Raw genomic sequence first — 21771 nt, 5'->3', positions numbered from 1 at the left:
AGTATCTATTTTTAAATGCAGAGTTGATAAATACCATATTCAGTTTTAGAGGGCAGATTTTCACTATCATAGCCTAATAAAATAACTAAGATCTTCATTTTATTATTTAATTTGATTCTGCTTTTATTTTCTGATATTGTTGCAAGTTTTTTTTTGTTTAAACTCTGCCACATAAATTGAAATGAGAGAAATTTCAAGAGTACTATACTGTATTACTTTTTTTTGGATATATGATTTTTTTCTGTTTGATATGTTTTTATTGCCTATAAAATATGTGGATTTAAATGTCTTTATCATCAAAACTATTTGAAGTATGCTGAAAAACTATATATTTTTTATGTAGTGTTTTATTAATGAAGTACATTGACTTACTAGTAAAAATTTGCCTATAATAGAAATGCTTTTGAAATTTCTTATATATTGTGTTTCTTAATTTATTTTTAATCCAGGAAAATTATATAATAATTATTTTCGTGATCTTCAACTTGTTTGTATTCAGTTGTTTGTATGTAGGACTGAATTTAGTTGTTTGAGTGCCGACATAGATTTTGATTATGATTTTTAAGGAATACCAGTTTTTCTTGTCTCTTCTGCCTTAAGCTGCCTTTACTAGTGCTTAATTCACCTATTATGTGAAAGAACAGAACATACCTCTTCATTAACAGGCTAGTAAAGGTCATATGTTGGTTCCCTTTACAGTTTACCCTGGAGAGTAAATGCAACAGTTTCATTATGTGCCTAGTTTTTACAGATCTAGGGGAAAACCAAACTCAAAGATTGCTCCAAAACCAGGTCACACATGCAGGGTGCTAGCTACAATGTGTCATCCAACAAAGCTTGCATTATTAATTTTGAATTATATTTGCTGTATTCTTTAACTAGTAGGGGTATCCCAATTAGTAGGGCCATGATACAACTCTTCAGTCTGAATGTCGTATATTAAAAGTGCATTTAAAACATGCTTTTAACAGGATTAAATCGAGGCATGGCATAAAGCTCCTTTGGGGAAAATTTGTGGATTCAGCAGTGGAAGTCTGCATTTTATCAGAAGTGTTAGCATTTTCAATATAGAGGTGTATATATTATAACACTGATATCAAGCCATTGGTCTTAGACTTAAATGATGAATCTCTCAAGTTAAGGCAACCAAAATTATGATGTACTTAAATATTGAGCATTTCATATTCCCGAAAGAAAAGTCAACTTCAAAATATTAATTTATTAATAACATAATTATTTGCTTTCATCCTTATTTTACAGTGGGATTTTATTCCTAATCTTTCTGACTTAATAATTAAACTTTAACAAAAGTAAATTAACTATACTTTAATTAGAAACACTAGTAGAATTAGATTTGTTTTATATGTTATTTCCGCACAGTTTTTTAAAAACCATGATAGTAATGAAAAGAAGAGCAGACAGAACTGTTATAACTCATGACTCACTCACTTCTTTGGTATATAATCTTAAGCAAATTATTAAGCCTCTCTGAAACTTTTTGAGGATTATATGAAAGTATCTTAAAGTACTTAGCACAGTGTCTAACACATAGTTGTAGGCCAGCAGAAGTTGTTTCCTTTCATGAATTGAAGCTATGAAAACACATGATATAAATAAAAATATGTATTTCTATTTTTTAAAAAAAGAAACACCCTTTTTAATGCAAGAATAATACAAAAATTAGGAAAAGAAGTGACTTTTTCGATATCAAAAACTATCGCATCCCATCCTTGATTTCTGAGGTATATAATTAATTGCTATTTCTGGATTTTCATTCTTATTTTTAAAAAGATTGCTTACCTATAGTTACTCTTTAAAATATATATATATATATATTGATAGAATGTTTGGAGTTACTGAAGAAAATAAGCATTACAAATCATTTAGTGGAGTCTAGGATATGATTTTTTTTCAAAGGGAATAATTCTTTTTTTTTTTTTTTTTTTTTGAGATGGAGTCTCGCTCTGTCGCCCAGGCTGGAGTGCAGTGGCGCGATCTCGGCTCACTGCAAGCTCCGCCTCCCGGGTTCACGCCATTCTCCTGCCTCAGCCTCTCCGACTAGCTGGGACTACAGGCGCCCGCTGCTACACCCGGCCAATTTTTTTGTATTTTTAGTAGAGACGGGGTTTCACCGTGGTCTCGATCTCCTGACCTCGTGATCCGCCCGCCTCGGCCTCCCAAAGTGCCAGGATTACAAGCGTGAGCCACCGCGCCCAGCCTCAAAGGGAATAATTCTGTAGCTCCAAACCCCAGAGTTTTTCTAAAATGCTGAAACATCTGTCTTGGAATGGGAGTTATCATAGTGGCCAAACCGACTTCAAACTGACATCAAGTTGATGGATATGCAGTAAGTCAAAGGAACACAGAATGATGAAATTATTTTTATTTTCCATATCAACATTCTGTAAAAAAGAAAAAAAAATCCAGTAGTGCCTTTCTTTGAGAGAATAAATACCACAGCACTATCCCGTGTTGTTATTGGATGTTTTCAATTTTTTTTGCTTTTATTCTTGTATTGTAGTACATGGCATCTTAATTACTGTAGCCAAGCAGTTTATTCAGGTTATGAAAAAAAAGTTGGGTAAGCATCAGACAGCAGCAGGACTGGAGAAGATACATATAAGCATGTACAAAGATACATATAAACAAAAGGCTTATACAAAAGGCTGTAAGACTTTACACATTTAAAAAAACTATCAGCTATTCACTTTTTATCTCAAATTTTAATTGAATTTGTTTGATTTCTTCCTTGTCATTAGAATGCTCATGGTTCTAGCAGAAAAGTTGGGAAGAAAAATGCCTATTCAGGTGAAGAGCATTAGGATATACTGCATACAGCTGCATTAGGCCAGCACATCTGTTGGACATACTTAGTGTGTCACTCAGCAGTGAAATAGATTATCAAAGCTTTTCTAATAAGTGACATAGAAAATTCCCCAACAATAAAAAGAAAGAGCACCTGAAGTAAATCTTTGCAAGTTTGGGTAATGTTTAAAGCCCATGTGGGGTGTAAGATTTAAGAAAATCTAGAAGACATGACACAGAATAAAATAGTAAAGGAAAAAGCTTTTACTTTTGGAACTGTTACAAAGTTTACAAAAGGGGATTTGATGTAAAAGCAAATGAAACTCATTCAATATGCTCCAACTATTTATATTCTCACATTAGTGCTTTAAAAAGTAGAAAATAATATAAAGATACCATATCATTTTGTAGTTTAGATTTGTCATCCTCATTGAGCCCACATTTTTCAATATCATCATTTATTACTAGTATTATTTCTAACAATTTGCAGAAATAAACATAATCGATCTTTTGAGTAATAACTTAAAGCACAAGATGCAACAAATCATTTCTAGACTTCAGAAAAATTATTCTTATAGTTTCTGTGTCTATAAACATCCAAATGAGAACTTTAAAAAAAATTAATAATGAAGTATCTTTATTCCTCTTAGAATCTGAGTTAGGTAAAAAAATGAAAATACGGTTGCTGAAACCATTGTACTAGATTAGCATTTCCTGAAATGTATTCTTTGTTTATTTATGTTACAGGAGAAGAATAATTTTTTGGAAAATAAAGTTAGGAAACCTAGGCTAAGTTAAACAAGTCTCTTTACTGCAGAATGTCTGAGAGCTTTAAATTTGCAGATAAGCATAGTGGCTCTCCACGAGGGAGGATTCTGCATTGTGTTGCCCCCCTCTTATTCCACTGTGGAACCTTGTTTAAATGGAGAATCATGTGAGAAATTTATGTTCTGTGCAATATGCTGTGAGTAATACTGGGCCAGAGGATCTTTATATATATATATTTTTTATTATTATACTTTAAGTTCTAGGGTACATGTGCACAAGATGCAAGTTTGTTACATATGTATACATGTTTCCTTCTAACTACAGACATTTACATTTTTCTGAGACTTCACTGCACTGAATATGATTTGTGCCATAATTTCTTTCTTGACTTTTAGTCATTTTGAATTGGTTAATTCTCCCTGGCAGTAGATGGCACCCTCTGGGGACATATAGCTGTCCTCGGTTAAGTGTCCCTTGGATTATATGGCAACATACCTCCTGGCTTCCTACTACTGCTTATTCTAAGGCCCTTCTAAACTGGTTCATTGCAACTAAAATTGACTTGTCCTCCTGGCTAAGTTTTCCTACAAAAGGTGCTTAAGTGTCATCCCCTCCTAGAAGTCTTCCCTGACCATATTCCTTTCCTTAATTGCTTTCAAAATACCTGTATACAGGGGTTTGTTTTTCCATTTCCCCTTATAGTTCATGACCTTCTTCATCTTTCCATCCTCAGCATTTAGCTCAGTGATTAGGAACAGTGATAAGGAGCACAGTATTCTGCTGAGGAATTTTCTAGGTTATCTGTTTTATGCTTTGTAAATCTATTTTGAGGGGACAAATGAAGAAACTAACAAAAAAGAGCTTACTTATAGGGTTATCTGATGAAAGTTTTTATTTTTGGAGCGTTTGCTGATAATAAACCATGGCTTTCTTTTTTGCTTTTTAGTCTTTGCACTGGCTATGTAATAATTGCAATTTCATATTTGTAAAATAATTTTTCAGTTGTAGTTACTATTGACGCATATGGTGTTTGAGGCAGATACAGAATAATCATTTCCAATATTGGACATGACTAAACATTTTTACCTGTACATTTGTATTGCTAGCATTTAATGGTATAAATTGGTGAGGAATAAGAACTTAACAGATCTCACTTCTGTGCTGTGCACATGTATCCTAAAACTTAAAGTATAATAATAATAAAATTTTTAAAAAAATAAAAAAAAGAATGAGGCAGAGTTACCTGAGGAGAGCTGATATTATGACCATAGTTTTATAGTCTTTGTATATGCAGAAGTAGCAGCTATGTCCATATGTAAATTTTTAATGAATTTGATAATTATTACTAATGAGTTTTTAGGTTATCTGTTGTTCTGAGGTCTAGATAAAACTCAGTAAAAACTGTGTGAGAAAACCTTAAACACCATGGCCTATTATGCTTTTTTAATGTTATATGTTTTATGTTAATTATATTTTTTCTCCAAAAATCATTCTTTACAGTTTTTCTTTACAGTAGCTTACTATTGTGTTCTAAATGTTGTTGTTTTCTGTTGTTATTTGAAAGTTCACATCCAGAAAATCTTCGGTTTACTGTTTTTAAATATATAAGAACTAATTAGGCTTTTGCAGTTGTGATGTTCTTAGTAATTATATGTCCTTGAGTTCAAAATTTTTGTGCTTTTCTCAGTCAAGTTGTAAATTTGTACTTATTTACTGTGAGGTATGTATGCCACTCCTTAGTCCAGAATAATATTATTTGTCAAATGTCTCTATATATTTTTTCTTATATAACTAAGTTCGTCTCCTTTTTTCTTTTAGATGCTGATAACTAAAAGTTGTTTTCTCTGTACTAACAGCATGACACTTTTTTCCTGCTGAGACATTAAAAATAACAAGAAGTACTGATGCTTGCTACCAGATGGGCTGATAGATTTGGAAAATTGATTCAGCATTTACTCCTTTGTACATGGGAGGAGCTGATATTATAACTATTATTATATAGTCTTTAAATATACACAAATAGCAGCTATGTTATTATATAAAATTTTTAATGAATTTGACATAATTATAACTAGTGAGTTTGGGGGGTATCTGCAGACACTTATTATTGCTCTTTTCTTTCCGTTGTGACCTAGAAAGAGACCCTGGCACTTCAGTCACCTGGTTTTTGCTCTCTAGGTTAAATTAGAACTGCCTTAGCCCTTAACATGAAACTTCAAAGGAAATGAAATCCTAAATGTAAATATCCCCTTTCTATCTTTGCTTATTATCTCAAAACACATAGCATACAAACTCATAATGCCTTTATTCAGACACTTTCTTACCTGGAGGCACTGTTCACTCCAGTGGTGCTTTTTAGAGACATGGGAATTATTGAAGCATGGTAATATAACATATTGGAATTAGAATTACATTAAATAGAACCACTAATCACTATACCACTTTAGGTGAGCTACTGTGTGTTAGAAAATGAGGAAGAAACTTTAGAAAATGAGGAAGAAACATTATTGAATGTTTCCCCAGTCCGAAAGGCTCATGGGATTTAATAGTGTTTTCAGGAGAAACTCTCTAGATACATTTTCTAATGCCATCTGAAATATATGAGACAAATAAGCATATCTTGATCATTGTTACAAAGCAAGAGACCTTTTGGATTTTCTGTGATTTTGAATAAAGTATATTCAGATAAAAGTTTCCCCATAAATAGTGACATGTGTATGGAAGCAATAAATTATTCCCTTATTTTGATTACTGTTTGCTTCCAGGTGAATAAACATGTAAGAAACAAGATAAAAAGAGCATTAAATTAATATTAAACTGTGATTCACAGGCTCTGTGTATTGGTCATTCTGACCATTGACAAATTATTTAATTTTCATGGGCCTTTCATTTGTTCACTAATACCATACACATAGTAATGACTTACGTAGATAAAATATTCATACTTAGAAATTATTGGAAAATAGTACTTGTCAGCTTATACTGTATCTTTTTTACTCACATTGATTTTTAAAACATGACAATATTTAAACCGAATGAACATGAGAAAGAATAAGATGTTGGTAAATGTTCTTACATGTATTTTGATGACTAATCCAATAAAGTTTACACATATGTGAAATGATAGGATGGGCAGTGCTGGATATGTATTACTGGTGTTGTAATTACAGATCTTGCCAGTTTGCAATCATTGCTTAAAATATTTTGACACAACAGTGTTTGTGAAATGCCGTAGTGTCTTGGTCATTGTCTTAGTGTTAATGTGGAAACTATTAAGAATTATAACAAATTGAAATAAGCAAAAATACATTTTGCTAGATGTTTTTATTTACAGTTAATTAGAACATTTCTTGCTTGGCCCCCAGATTTATATTAGAGCATCACGAAACTTCTTCAAAACTTGAGAGTATAATTTTCTTAACTTTGTAGATGGAATATTGGAGTTCATGTGTATTTTTAAATACAGGTAATAAAGTGGAAAAAGTGTGCCCATTGGAGTTGGGTAGAAGCCCTGCTGTGCCACATTCTAGTTAGGCAAGTAAACTAGTAGTTCTCCATGCATGCTTTCTGCCCTCTTTCTATGCATTTATATACATACACTTACGTACTTTGGTTTTTTTAGTAAATGAGATATGCTACATATGGTTATTTAACTTGCTTCTTTATTTAATATTTGTCTTGAAAATCTTTCCATATTAATATATATCAGGCCATCTTATTCTTTTTAGTGGCTTTTGTATTTCATAATATTGCACTGTGTTTAGCCTCTTCCATATTTAGGTTGCTTGCTTTGTTGTCATTACAAATAGTGCTGTGCCTTGTGTATATATTTTCAAACTCTTGTGCACACATTTTCAAACTCTTCTACACACATATCTGTAGAATAGGCTCCTACAAGTGGGATGGCTTGATGCAGGGTATATGTATTTTCAATTTTGTTGGATAGGCCAAAAGTCTGTGTAGCCCGGAACCTTTTTTTTTTTTTTTTTTTTTTTTTTTCTGAGTCAGAGTATTGCTCTGTCACCCAGGCTGGAGTGCAGTTTTGGGATTCTAGCTGACTGCAGCCTCAAACTCCTGGGCTCAAGCAATTCTCCTGTTTCAGCCTCCCAACCCAAGTCCTGAAGTCCCAAGCTGGGACTTCAGGCACATGCCACCAAGCCTGGCTAATTTTTAAAATATTTTTTGTAGAAACAGGGTCTCACCATGTTGTCCAGGCTGGTCTCAAACTCCTGGCCTCAATTGATCCTCCCAAAGTGCTGGAATACAGGTGTGAGCCACCACACCTGGCCAACCGTTTTGAATAAAAGCTTATCTTTTTAACCTTTTCAGGTTCTCTTCTTCTTCTTAATTTCCCCCAGAAAATTACTGATTTCCTCTAGATTTTCTAATGTATGGCCCTGTGGCTTTTAAATATTTATGTTTGTGTGTATGTGTATTTACTTTTTAAAATTTCTTCTGCATCTCTAATTGTGTCACTTTACTAATTTCTTATGAATTTTATTACAGTCTTTTTTTCCTTGATTAGACTTTCTAAAGGCTTATCTATTTTTGAGCAATTTGATGAGTTTGATTAAATGTAAACTATTCTTTTCTTTCTTTGTGAGTAACCTATTTTTTTTCTCCAGGTGTTCTTGAATGCTTTTTGGTATATTTCTTGGTATTTCACAGTTTCACCACAATTTGCTTATGTGTATCTACATTGCATTTTCTCAGGTTCTCTTTGCAACCTGAGAAACTGTGCCTTTCTAAAGTTCTGAGGAAATCGATTTCTCTTATGTCTTTGATTATGTCTTCCCTCTGTTCTTTCTTTTAATTAAGAACTTGTCTTGGATAGATGTTAGAACATATAGATCTTTCTTCTGTCCTTCTAACTGTATGACCTTGAAAATTTTTTTTAACTTCTCTGTTTTTCAGTTTCCTCATCTGTAAAATGGGGGTAATAATTGTAACTGTCTCACAGAATCATTTTGAGAATTAAGTGAAATATATACACATGTACAAACACTAAGCTACATAGTAAACATTCAATAAATGTTAACTTCAATAATGATAATATTGTCACTTAACTTTTTTTGTAAGCCTCTTTGCATTCAGGGAAAATTCCTTGGTAAGATCTTCTAACACATTCATTTAGTCTTCAACTGTATTCATTCTGTTCATTTCATGTATGGAGTTCTCTTTTGATGGTCAAGATTTAGTTACCAAGACGCAATCAATATCTTCCCACATCACATTAAGGATGTTATTTACAGTGATAGTGATTCCAAAAACTTGTTTACCTTATTAACCAATTCCTCTACTTAATTGTTTTATGGTGTTATTGTTGTTTGTGTTGTTCTTGTTTGTTGTATCTCTTTCGTAAGATTGGTTTACCTCAACTGCCTGGTAATTCTAGGTTGGTTGTTCATTTTTTATTTGACAATCCCTGTAATCCTGTCATTTCAATTCATTATGCCCTGTCTCCATTGATTGTGTCAGTGGCAAAATGTGTTGTTGGTACTGACATACTGGTAGGTTGTCATGACTTTTAGGGGTCAGTAATTACCTGCCCTTGCCTCACTGGCCCCAGCACCTCTTATACTCACCGCATTTACCTGTTGTCAAACACTGCCTGCACCCCTACTTATCACATACAAGGGAGGTGCCATTGTTTAGCTGCTTTAATAATAATTCAGTTTGATATTTGCCCCACGGCTGTCTCCTGTGCTTGGTATCCATTGACTCTAAAATTAGAACATTCCTAGAACTTTTTCCATGTTTGTATAGTCATCTGAATGTGATGGGCTTTGATTTCCTCTAATCATTTTTCTATACCTTTGTTCTCATCTGCTTTCTGTTTAAGAATTTCCCAACATTTGCAGTATATTCATGGTGATGCAGTATCAAAGACTGGGCTACATATAGAAAACAACTTTGGGATGAGGGTTGTTAAAGCCCTGTAAAGAGATTTTCCCTGAAAATATTAATATAGTCTGAAAGGGCATGAGTCGGACACCCTATCAGTATTTTCCAGTTCCTGATTTGATGATTCACATCCATAGGGTATGTAAAATACTTCCCCAAATCATTTAAAATCTAACTTTAGCAAACAGCTACAATAATTGAAAAAGCCAATCCCCTATGGAATTTTAAAAATAAAATTGGTAAAGATGTGAATAAATTCTGGTAATATACTACCAGTGACACATCCTGAATCATGCCCTGATTAGCCCCTTGTCACCTCTGCAGCTCTTCTTCTGATTTCCATCATCCAAGTGAAACAGCCATAGAGGGATTCTTTTCTGAAAGGAGACTTCACTTTAGAAGGGGCAACACGGCCTGGTGCGGTGGCTCACGCCTGTAATCCCAGCACTTTGGGAGGCCGAGACAAGCGGATCACCTGAGGTCAGGAGTTCACGACCAGCCTGGCCAACATGGGGAAACCCCCTCTCTACTAAAAATACAAAAATTAGCCGGGCATGGTGGTGCACGCCTGTAATCCCAGCTACTCGGGAGGCTGAGGCAGGAGAATCACCTGAACCCAGGAAGCAGAGTTTGCAGTGAGCCAGGATCATGACATTGCACTCCTAACTTGGGTGACAAAGCAAGACTCCATCTCAAAAAAAAAAAAAAGCAACACAATTTTTGTATTAATTTTCTAAATCCTTTTTGTTCATTCGTTTAGGAAACATTCCTTGAACACCTGCTGTATTAGGCAAAGTGGACATAACAAACAACCCCAAAACTTCAGTGCCTTAAAATAATATACCTGTGTTTTTTCCTCATGTCGCAGTATAATGCAAGTCATGAGGAACACACTTCTTGCAGAATTTAGAGACCCAGATTCCTTTAACTTTGTGGTTTGCCCTTTTTGAGTCCTTGATTGAACCAGTAGATGGGGAAAGAGAGTGAGGATTACATGAGGGTTTTTTTTTAATAGGCCAGCTGTGGAAACATTATACACATCACTTAGGCTCACATTCCATTAGCCCGAACTCAGGTAAACAGCCACACTTAAGTGCCAGGGAGACTAGAAAATGTAGTCTGGCTAAAGATACATGAAGTAAACACTGACAATTTCTGTCACAACTGCTGTGTGCCCGGCTCTCAAGGAGACAAGTGTATGTTCTTCAGTGAAGAGAATAAAGTGCTGTACATCCCATAAAGAGGGTATTTAAGTACCTATGGAAAAAAGAAGCAACAGTTATATCCACTTGGGGACAAAGGGTGTTGATTGGGGAAGGCTTCACAGAAGAGAGTGATATTTGAAGTAAAACTTTCTGGTAGGATTTTTTTCAGCAAGAAAGTGAGAATGGGCACCCCAGCAGTAACAAAGGTATAGCAATTCAAACTAAAGGCACTGTGGCCCAGCAAGGTTAGATTATATAGATCCTTGGAGTGAGAAAGGAGAAGTAGTAAATGATGACATTGAAAGGTTACATTGAGATCAGGCTGTGAAGGGCTTTTTTTTTTTTAATTGATACATAATAGTTGTATGAAGGGTTTTAAATGGTATGTAAAGGATTTAGGGGTGTGTGTGTGTGTGTGTGTACATGTGTGTATGCAGCAAGGCACCCTCAAGTATTTTTAGCAGACAGTGACATCATATTTGGATTTTAGGAAGGTACATCTATTTATTTAACAATTATTGAACATGTCTGTGTCCTAAATACTGTGCTTACTGCTAAGGATACAAAACAATAAACATGTTCCTTGTTCTGGTGGTAATATGGAGGGTTCATTGGAAGTACTAGTATTAGAAGTACAGAGATCATATAGGAGCTCCTTTCTTGTTCAAAGTAAAAAGAAATGAGGTCTCGAATGTGAGTATTGGCAATGAAATGGAAAGGAATGAATGGATTCTAGATATAATTTGTGGAGTTGGATCCAAAAGAACTGCTGGTTCTGGTACAATCAGCTGGTACTGCATAAGAATAAGAGTTGAAGGAAAATGTCATAGAGGTTTTCAATCTGAGAGATTAGTTGGCTGGTGAAAATATGACATACTAAGGGAAGAGCATCAGGTTTGAGAGATAGATTGTGAGTTCAGCTGTGGATGTGATTTTGAAATATCTGTTTGGCAGTGTCCAGGAAGTAATTGGAAAAAAACAGTTCTGGTGATCAGGAGAGGGACCATAGATAGTAGGTATGGCTATGATAGACATGTGTTACAATTTAGACCTTCTATATACAGCCCAAGAATAGAACGCCAAGAAGGCAAAGGTAAGCAAAAGAAACAGCAGCCCAAAAAGGCTGACAAATAATTATCAAAATTAGGAGAGCATTTCCAGAAAGATGTGGTTGGTTCACTGCTTTTTTGTTTTTGTGTTTTGTTTGTGTTTTTATATATATATATAGGATAAAACTGAGTTAACCTAAATTTGGTTCTTACAGACTTTGGGGGACTGTTGAAAATGCTGTGGGGGCAAAAGCTGGTGGGAACAAGAAAAGGCAGTAGCTTGGTTAAAAGAAGAGTAAATGTTTTACAGGATTTGTGAGACTTGAATATATTTATAGTCTGAGGGTAGGGAAGAGAGAGTTTGAACCTTAAGCAAACAGAATCCTGAAGGGTATGAAAAGGAATATGTTCTAAAGTGCAAATGGATGGGTTTACTTTCTGAAACAAGCCAAAGAAGGATTGATGAACGTAAAAGTTTGGAGTCACATGGAAGTGAGTCTGAGAAAATATAAGGGAGTGTGGGGAGTTGGTATGGGGTTATTGCCATTTGTAGTAAAGACAGCGTAGTAAGTTGTAGGGAATGAGAATGGACACTAACTATGGATGCTGACTGAGGAGGAGCAATACAGAAACATCCATGTTAATTTCTAAAATACTGGTTTTTGGTAGAGTCAATAAATAGCATGTATACACTGTTTCATAGGGAGCCTCTGCAGCAAAAATAGAAAAAAAATGGTCAAATGTGTTATAGGTTGGTACAAAATTAATTACAGTTTTTGCTATTTTAATGGTTTTTGCCATTAAAATAACAAAAACTGCAATTACTAAAAATGGCAAAAACCACAATTACTTTTGCACTAACCTAATAGCAACAGCTTAGCAAAACAACAGAGGAAGTAGGGTGTCTATAAGCATGGAATAGAAATGACTTTCTTGGGGTCCAGGGTGGGTAGTGAAGGAAGTGAAGCCTAGTGGGGACAGTTAGCCTGGGAGAGTGGAAGAACCAAGGGATTGGAACTTGTGTACAAGATTAGTAAAAGATGTAATTACTTTGGTAAATGAAGTGCTTAATAGTAGATCCTGGTATCCAAACAGGATCATGAATCATTAGAGCAGGTCTGACCACTTGTTCGTTATGCTCTTTGGTGTCAAATTTCATGGCACATCTAGTAAGATTCAGTATCCCTGTTTGTAAAATGGGATTACCACCTTTTTGAGAATACAAAAATTTGCAGAATAAATTAAATCACATATGAATGCCATGAGTTCTTCCTTTATTCACACTTAAATCATAATATTATAAAGCAGTCAGAAAGACAAAAAGAACATTTTTTCCAGATTTCCTTAACAGTCAATGAGGAGTTTATCCTAAGGACTCAATTTAAGTAATTGTTCCCTTCAAGTGAACTCAGATTCTTTATGGAGTACATATTGGTTGTTGGCAAAATTTTCAAATGTGTGCTTTTAAGATTAATTATTATCTATACTATTTCAACATAATTCAAAAGATTTTCTATTTATACACATGTACACACACATATATTTGGAGCTCTTGATTGACAGTTTGAAGCTCAATTACATAAAATATTTAACCACAGCACCAGAGCCATTTGCAGTTTAAAAAAAACATATAAAATAATATTCCTATGAATTGTCCATGTATAGCAACAAATCAGTAAGAAAGGATAAACTAGCATAGTGAAATAGATAAATCAGATTTAGGCAGGCTAGTTTATTGAATTTAAATTGTGCCCAGTTGGCCCAAGAGCTATATATAAGCAATCCATCTTACGTTGTTAATGGAGGTTCTTGAAATCCACCTGATGTTTGCATTATTAAATTTCAGTCTAATGAGCCCTGCTAATACATATTGAAGATGGTTGTAAGGAGTAGAATGTGAATCTGAGCGGGATAATTTGAAAGAAACATAAGCTGAGCATTTTACATGACTCAAGGGGTATATCTACAATTACACATATAACCAAAATTGAATTTAAATGGAATTTCTATTATCCTTGTCCTTCTACCAGGGAGAATAAAGTGTAAATGAAGTAAAAGTCTTTAGAGTTACTGGTGGTTTGTTTTTATTATCTAATTTAATAGATTCTTGCAATGATATGGAGTGGCATAAAAGTTTTAATATTTCATGACTTTAAATGCAGTCTAAGTATATATAAAAGCTTGTAAATGGAAACAGATGTCTGTGTAATTGGATATAGTACTTCATAACACCATTATATAAGTTTTATACTTTAAGAAAGTGTCAATATTAATGTTAAAGAAAAATCAAACTTTGAAGAAGAATAGTTTTGTGTGTGACATGTATTTTATATAAATTCCCGCTTTAAGCCAGTCTTTATACTTCTAAAGGATGTGTTGATTTTGCATAGGAAAAATATATGCAGCAAAAAATTGAAGAGTAAGAAGGTTTATTTTTTAAATCACAGTTTACATTGCTGTTATTATTATAATAAAGGCTCATCCAAAGTTTAATGCTGGCACAGTTTGATTCTTTTTCTTTTGACGAGGCAATACTTTTTTAACTTAATATTTCATCAACTATAATGCTATTAGAGACTTATTTTCACTTAGTTGACTCATCAGGCAGTGAGACGGCAATAAAGGAGAATCGCTCCTTTGAGACATTAATGCTTTGGAATAAATGATGTGCTAGAACAGAAATTTAATTAATTTACAGAGTATATTGATAGTCCCTTGTTACTGTGCTGTATATTTTTAATCTTCCTCAACATCTGTAGTAAAGTGTTTGAAAACCCCTGCAGTTGAGCAACTAGTAGATAATTAAGTAATAAGGGAAGAGGTTTCTAGAGGGAAAGAGATTCTTTTTACCAAATGCTGTCATAACATGAATCAAGAACCACTACTATGATGTGCAATGAACAAAAAAGTATGCTACCTAATTTGATACTGTTTCATAGATATTGCAAGCTTCTTACATTTAAAATGAGAACTGTAGCTTAAGAACTTTCCTCCAAAATTTAAAGCAAATGCATTACACTGATACATCAGATGACTTTTAATGACAAACAACTTTTCCCAATTCATATGTCATCATTTAAATGTGTCTTGCTTAAATTCATTTTCCCTTTAGTACAGAGATTGTCTTGAAGGAAGCCTCAAAAATTCTAAATAAATATTCTGAATATTTATTCTGAATAAAGAATATAAAATATGTATTTCAGATGTTCAACTGCCTTGTTTCTTTCTTGTGATTACTTCGTGGAAAATAAGTAATGAATTTCTAGTCCCTTTAACCAATATTTTCACTTTAAATATGGGCATAAAATAAGTACAAAAATTGTATTGTTTTTGTTTCAGCAAAAGCTGATGAAGCATTGAAAGCCAAAGAAAGAAATGAGGAAGAAGCAAAGAGAAGAAAGGAGGAAGGTAAAGGCATGTGTTCATTTTTCTCTGAGAAATCACTATTTGGCTGTATTTCCTGAATAAACCATAGAATATAATCTAATGCCTTAAGGGTTACTTCATGCTGTTTCATGAACCAAAACTATGACACAATAGCACACTATATTCATTGTCTTGGACACTAATGTTTGCTCTCATAAGATTAGTTTATAAGCATCCTATTATGTATTCTGGGAAATTGGGAGGAGATAAGATTATATGGTAGTGCTGATGTTGGTTTGTTCCTTCTGAGTTTTATAGTTAAAAAATTATCAAAATCAGTCACAGAAATAGATTGAACCTTATCCATAGATTTTGAAATATTTCAGTAGTGATGAAGAAAAGTCCTCTTGCCAATAAAACTTTTTTAAGAGTTGAGAGAACACTGAAATTCAAAATGTCATAAATAGTTATATGAAATCCATGTCTTAATTTTTAAAGATATTCTTTTTAAAAAACAACATTTAGGCCATTCCCCCAAAATATTATCAAAACAAATCTAACACATTTTTATCCCCTCTAACAAATTTTTATTTCCCTTTAATTTGCTATCTGTGATTTACGTGAGTGAAAATTTTGCATTTTTTTCTTCACGGGGGATTATATATATATACTGTTCTAAATTACAGTGCTTAAAGCAAGATTCAGGCAAATCTTTCTCAGTGAGTTAAGTTGATGATCTGCTTAGACTGGCAATCATGTCACTTTACTGGCTAATTTCACAGGGTAGCTATTTCCTCTTGTGAGCTTTTGAGAAGTTGAAGTCTGATAATATGTGCCAGAATTTGGACTTTGAGTGCTGTAGTCAAAATCTGAAAGTTGAAATTTTGCCTTAGTAGGTACCTGTGTTTTATTGTAACAACCAGAAGATAATTTGAACTTCCCGGCCACTACATGGAAGCTGAGATTCAGTAAAACCCAAAGTATAATGGTTTAGAATGCTTAAAACCCATCAGAGCCATCCTCAAACCAAGCCAAAAAAAACAAAAACAAAAACAAAAAAAACTGTAGATTTAAGTGGCAGATCCCTACAAATAAGTAGATTCAAACTAAATGTGGATGAATTTGTACACATACAGTATAGTGTTCTTACCTTACTTGACCCCCAAATATCCTGGCTTTATGCTCTTTTCCAGGATCAACTAATTTTATGGTATACTGAGAAAAAAATTAATTTCAGTAGCAAGATTCCTCAATAGAATTATCTTCTTTTGGATCTCTTGGCATTGTTAATGAAAGCAAGCTATCTGATTTCAGTTATCCTTATGATGTGCCCATAGTACAAATAGATATAAGACTAAATGCGAATGTGTCTAAGCAAATTATAATTTTTAAGTACTGCTATGTTGTGTGGCATTCTGATCAATGTAACTAATTAATAACAGTGGCCCTTATAAAACACTGTGGTACTGTAAAGCACATGTGTAGTGCTTATGACCAAGCAACACAGTGAAAATATGTTGTAGTGGTTATTAGCCTAATCCTATTAATTCAGATCTTAATTGGAGTCTTAATCATTTGAAAATGAATGGCAGTGAGAGTAATCACAGATATTGAAATTTCAAGGTGATTTGTTTTTATGGAAAAAAAATATGAATGCTTATCTTAGCAAAAGAAACTTTTTTAATACTTCAGAACTCCTCATTTATATGTTGACAGTTGATATTTCTACATCTCTCTTGTTTTCATTAAATTAGCTCTAAGCATCTTTTAAAAGACATTTGGTTAAGAATTTCTTAAGTAACTATAGATACTTGAACATTATAATTCTTTGTAAAGTAATTTTTAATTTAGACTTTTCACTAAACCACACTGACCTTATACTTAGTCTGCAATATACAGTACCTTTTTTCTTTCAGTTCCTGAGAATTGTTGAAAAAGCATATTCCTCCAATCGTAGCTGTTTTAATTAGCATCTTTAAAAATCTAGCATTCTAACTAGAGTATAAACTACAGGATTATAGAGGACTTAGTATCCACAATGCCTAACACATAGTAGAAACTCAGTTTCTTGAATTGTTGCATGATGAATGAATAAATCAATGACCAATTTCCCTTTATTCTTTTAAATTCATGCTAAGTAGCTTATTTTGAGCTTGCAGTGGGATTCCAAATAATCTCATTGAAAGTATAACCCAACTTTGTTAAGGGCTTTTCTAAGATAGCCCATAACTATTAAGCTATTGCTCTAATAATTTAGAGCATGCAAAATTAAACCAAGGAATGTCAAAATACTGTCAAAATTTGCTAAACTATTTGCTAGATTCTTTGTTGTTGTTATTTGCTTCCAAATTTTTTTCTCTTGAGTTGTCTAGATACTTGAATGCTATCAAATTAACAGTTCCCTGAGAGTAATTAATGTATAAGCTACATTTATTTTATTTCATATAATTAGTCTAACTGCAAATTGAAACCTTAGATCAGTATGCATGTGTGTATATAGTTCTGTATCTGAAAGAATAAAAATCCTTTATTTTCAGTCTGTAAGCCACTAGTAATTCACTGTCACATCCTTTATACAATTCATCTCTTAATTTCTCAGCATGCTGATATGCAATACAGAGTTGAAAGCATTGCGAAAATGTAGATAAATGTTGTCTACCCAGCTCCCTTTATCCAGTCTCTGTTATCTCAGAAAAGCTATTATATTAGCATAGCAAGATCTGTGCCATGCAAATTCATTCTATTATGCAGTCTTCCTTTGAGTGTTCTTAAATCAATAACATAATTATGTTTGCAAGTATTGCATCCAAAATAAAAGTCAGGCTGCACACCAAAACTGGTCCAGGATGACTACTTTGCCTTCCAGCCTTTAAACAATGGGGGCCCATTTAGAGTGCACTTCATGGTCCTTATATAGCTCAGTTGATTTTTCCACTTAGTAAATATTGCTGGTACATTGGAGATAGGTGCTCACTCTTGAGCCACTAATTCTTCCCACTTTAGTTGTTATAGGAATGTTATATCTTTCAGTAAAGGTCAACTAAATATTTAAAGTTTAAGTTTACAGTGTCCCTTTTTTTCTAATTCTAGATTATAATTTAGGAAAAATGAATAGTATTAAATCTTTCCGTTCTGTTTTCTTTCTTATTCTTTGACTTAATAAATGACTTTCTCTTTTTCTCTGTATGTATTTGAAAATGTTCTAACTATACTTTTAACGTATATAATTAAAAAGCATTTTAACTTCTTCTGTTTCTATTATTGAATGCATTAGCATAACTGCTTGGATTTTCTGTGTATTTTTATATTTAATTTGGTATGCATTTAAGGGTGCTAATTATGTTTTAAATCCTTTGTAAGCATAGTTGTCCTTTGCATTTGACTTCTCTCTAATATGAATTTCCTATTTGTGGTATAAGTATTCTTATAAATACTTATAAATTTGTGGTATAGGTATTCTTATAAATAAGAATTCCTATTTGAATTCTTTTTCCCCTTGTGTTTATTCAAAACAGCTTTACCCATCTGTTAGTTTTTTTACTTCAAATATTTTTTGTTTCCAAAAGTGTTAGGCAGCCCTTTCTAAATTATTCGTGGGAATGGTGGACAGTGGAAATATGAACATAATAAAAGGCAGTTCATGTAAAGACAGCGCAGTCCTCAAGTCTCATTTATTTAAGTTTAAATTCATCAAATCTTTTGCCAGAGCTGATTGACGAGAAGTAAAATAGATTAGCCTTAATTTCTTTTTCTTTTTTTCTTTCTTAATAATCGTTCAGTGAAGGTGAGGTAAAGAGTACTAGTAACTGAAAGGCAAGGTGGTTGCCAGACAATGTTCTAAGTATTCTACCTATTAACTGTCTTAATCATCATGAACTCTATACAGTTTGTGCTATTATCCCTGTACAACAGGGAGGATAGGAAACAAAGGCACAGTGCTTAATAGCTTGCTCTGTAGCTAATAAGTGGTGAAGCCAGGATACAAACCCAGGCAGTCAGACTCCAGTACACATTTCCCTCTTTAAATAGCCTGCATAAATCACAACCCTTAGAATCAGTGCTCAAAAATAATATAATTCTCTCTCTTATCCTTTGCCTTCCCCTCTGGAGCCTGCCCTCCAGCTCCTAGGAAGTTGCTTACTGTAAAGTTTTCCTGTCCTAACTTAGATCTAGATCCGTACTAGGTTGCCTCACTTGAGTTTCTGGGACACCCAATAGGCGAGGTACTCCAGTTAGAGGCACATTTTGTCAGGGTGTCTGTGTCCTTTTTGCATAATCTCTATCTGCTTTTCTCCTACAGACTGCCTGGTCAATGTAAGATATTCATAGTGTGTCCTCCACACCTAGCCTTAAGAATCTGGACCAGAGCCCAACCTAAGCATCTAGTTTCTCAGGTTCCTTTCTCTGAGGTTTTGCCTGGCCCCGTGCTTTGTAGTTTCTAGCATAAAACACACTGAGCACCGAGTCTGAGCACACCCAGAGAGAGAACTGTTATAATCCCTTCTTTCCCTGAACTGTGGTTCATCACCTAAGACCCTTTGTTCCTTCTGGATACCCTTTATAAGAAAGTAGGAGTGAAGTTGAAAGGAGAAGTTAGCAGGTACAAGGGCATCATTTAGGAATCACTATTTATTCAGTTTGCATGTAGATCCAAGTAGGTTAGACAAAAGTAACATGATTGTCCTTTCTAGCCCTCATCCTGAATTGGCTACTCATTGTTTTTTGGTTTTGGTTTTGTTTTTTTTTTGAGACGGAGTCTCGCTCTGTCACCCAGGCTGGAGTGCAGTGGCGCAATCTCGGCTCACTGCAAGCTCCACCTCCCAGGTTCACGCCATTCTCCTGCCTCAGCCGCCCAAGTAGCTGGGACTAAAGGCGCCTGCCACCACGCCCGACCAATTTTTTGTATTTTTTTTTAGTAGAGACGGGGTTTCACCATGTTAGCCAGGATGGCCTCGATCTCCTGACCTCGTGATCCGCCCACCTCGGCCTCCCAAAGTGCTGGGATTACAAGCATTAGCCACCGCGCCCGGCCCTGAATTGGCTACTCATTGTAATATGCAATATTATTTCTTTCTTAGATTTAAACATTTGAAAATCCCCCCTTCTTTATCTTACTTTATTAGGTGGTTCCATTGTAAGATTTAAAATGTCCCTTTAAGAAATTTGTGTTTCCTGTGTATCAGATTTAGTAATTCTATTAATATATCTGTCATAATTTTAAAATATTTCTATAGTTTTTTAACACATTAGCTCTAATGTTAGAGTACTGTTTTCTTTAAAAAGTAAACTGCTTAGCCTGAATACATTGCTTCATTGAATATTTTTCCTCAAGTTCTTATTTAGTAAAGAAAAAAGAAAAAGAAAATTCACTCAAGAGCACCCAGTCATTTATCCTAGCCATCTCTCTTATTTCCCTCAGCAGTGATTTGTCCTTTATAATACTCTTGATTATATGTCTGCAAGAACTTGATTGATAAATATTTTTAACCTTTCCCTTAGATTCAATTTTTTCTATTCCATATTACATAGCATCAACCTGTTTCTCAGTTTCAGCGATTCCAGTAAATGTGTGTTAATTCATTTTTAACTTTTTAACCAAGCAAGGAATCCTTCCTTATTTTCATAATAGCTAAGTCATAGTATTTTTGCTTTATACACATTCAGCTGTACTCTTTATGGAATTGGAAGCCAGTTTAGATCGCATTTTACTTATTTTCAGTAAGATGTTCATGTACATGAAATGCAGATATACTGATACCTATTTTATCATCATTGGGCCTCCAGTGACTGGCTATCATGTGTTTCCTTACTGATTTAAATATATTCTGTTTACTACAAACACAAATTTCAAAACCAACTCAAAGCTACAGGCTTTCTATTCAATCAGCTACTTACACTATAAATTAAACATTAGGAAGCTGACATACGTATTGAATGCCCACAGGTGTACAATCCTGAGAGTAACTTAGAGAAGCTAGCACAATCTAAGGAATCAATTGTGCTCTACTAGAAATAGCCCTAGCTAGCTTCCTCTGGCTGAAGTAACAGAATGAGGTTCAGAATCTCAGCTCTGCCATTTCCTACCTCTGTGATCAAATAAATCACTTAACCTCACTGCGACTCTAAAGTGGGGAAAATGATAAAAGCTCCCTGGAATCATTATAATATGAAATGGCGATAGTATTTAAAAAGCACTTCAGGCCGGGCATGGTGGCTCACATCTGTAATCCCAGCACTTTGGAAGACCAAGGAAGGAGGGTTGCTTGAGCCCAGGAGTTCAAGACTAGCCTGGGCAACATAGTGAGACCCCGTCTCAAAAAGAAAAAAAATTAGTCAGGCATGGTTGCGCCCATCTGTAATCCCACCTACTCAGGAGGCTGAGGCAGGAGGATCACCTGAGCCCAGAAGTTCGAGGTTCCAGTGAGCTGTGATTAAGTCCGTTAAGAAAAAAAAAAGTCAAGTCAAGCTCTCTCAAGTCCAGAGCTGCTCTCTAGTCTCTTAAGAGAAAAAAATACTTCATAACTAAATATAAACTATTGTTATTACCCAGAATTGCAACACAAAAGAGTATAATGATTATTCTTTTATCTTTCATCCCTTTAGTGACTTTTATCAACTCAAAAAATATTTACTGAATATTCACTACATCCAGGATACTGTTCTAAGCTGTATGA

General features: G+C 34.2%; 1 protein-coding gene across 3 annotated transcripts in view; it reads left to right on the top strand.

Moving 5' to 3' along the window:
* LOC116463394 (serine/Arginine-related protein 53) overlaps positions 1–21771 on the top strand; it is a 454054-nt gene that overhangs the window by 342348 nt on the left and 89935 nt on the right. For all 3 annotated transcript variants that reach the window (XR_009212041.1, XR_009212042.1, XM_058434619.1), the window contains exon 7: positions 15071–15139. Coding sequence is in view for 1 of the 3 variants with exons in the window: in XM_058434619.1 (XP_058290602.1) it covers positions 15071–15139 (69 nt within the window). In the remaining 2 variants the exon portion in view is untranslated. The remainder of the gene's footprint in view (positions 1–15070; positions 15140–21771) is intronic.

Source organism: Hylobates moloch, unplaced genomic scaffold (genome assembly GCF_009828535.3).
Source record: "Hylobates moloch isolate HMO894 unplaced genomic scaffold, HMol_V3 SCAFFOLD_35, whole genome shotgun sequence".
Lineage (NCBI taxonomy): Eukaryota > Metazoa > Chordata > Mammalia > Primates > Hylobatidae > Hylobates > Hylobates moloch.
This window is presented reverse-complemented; position numbering and strand designations above follow the sequence as displayed.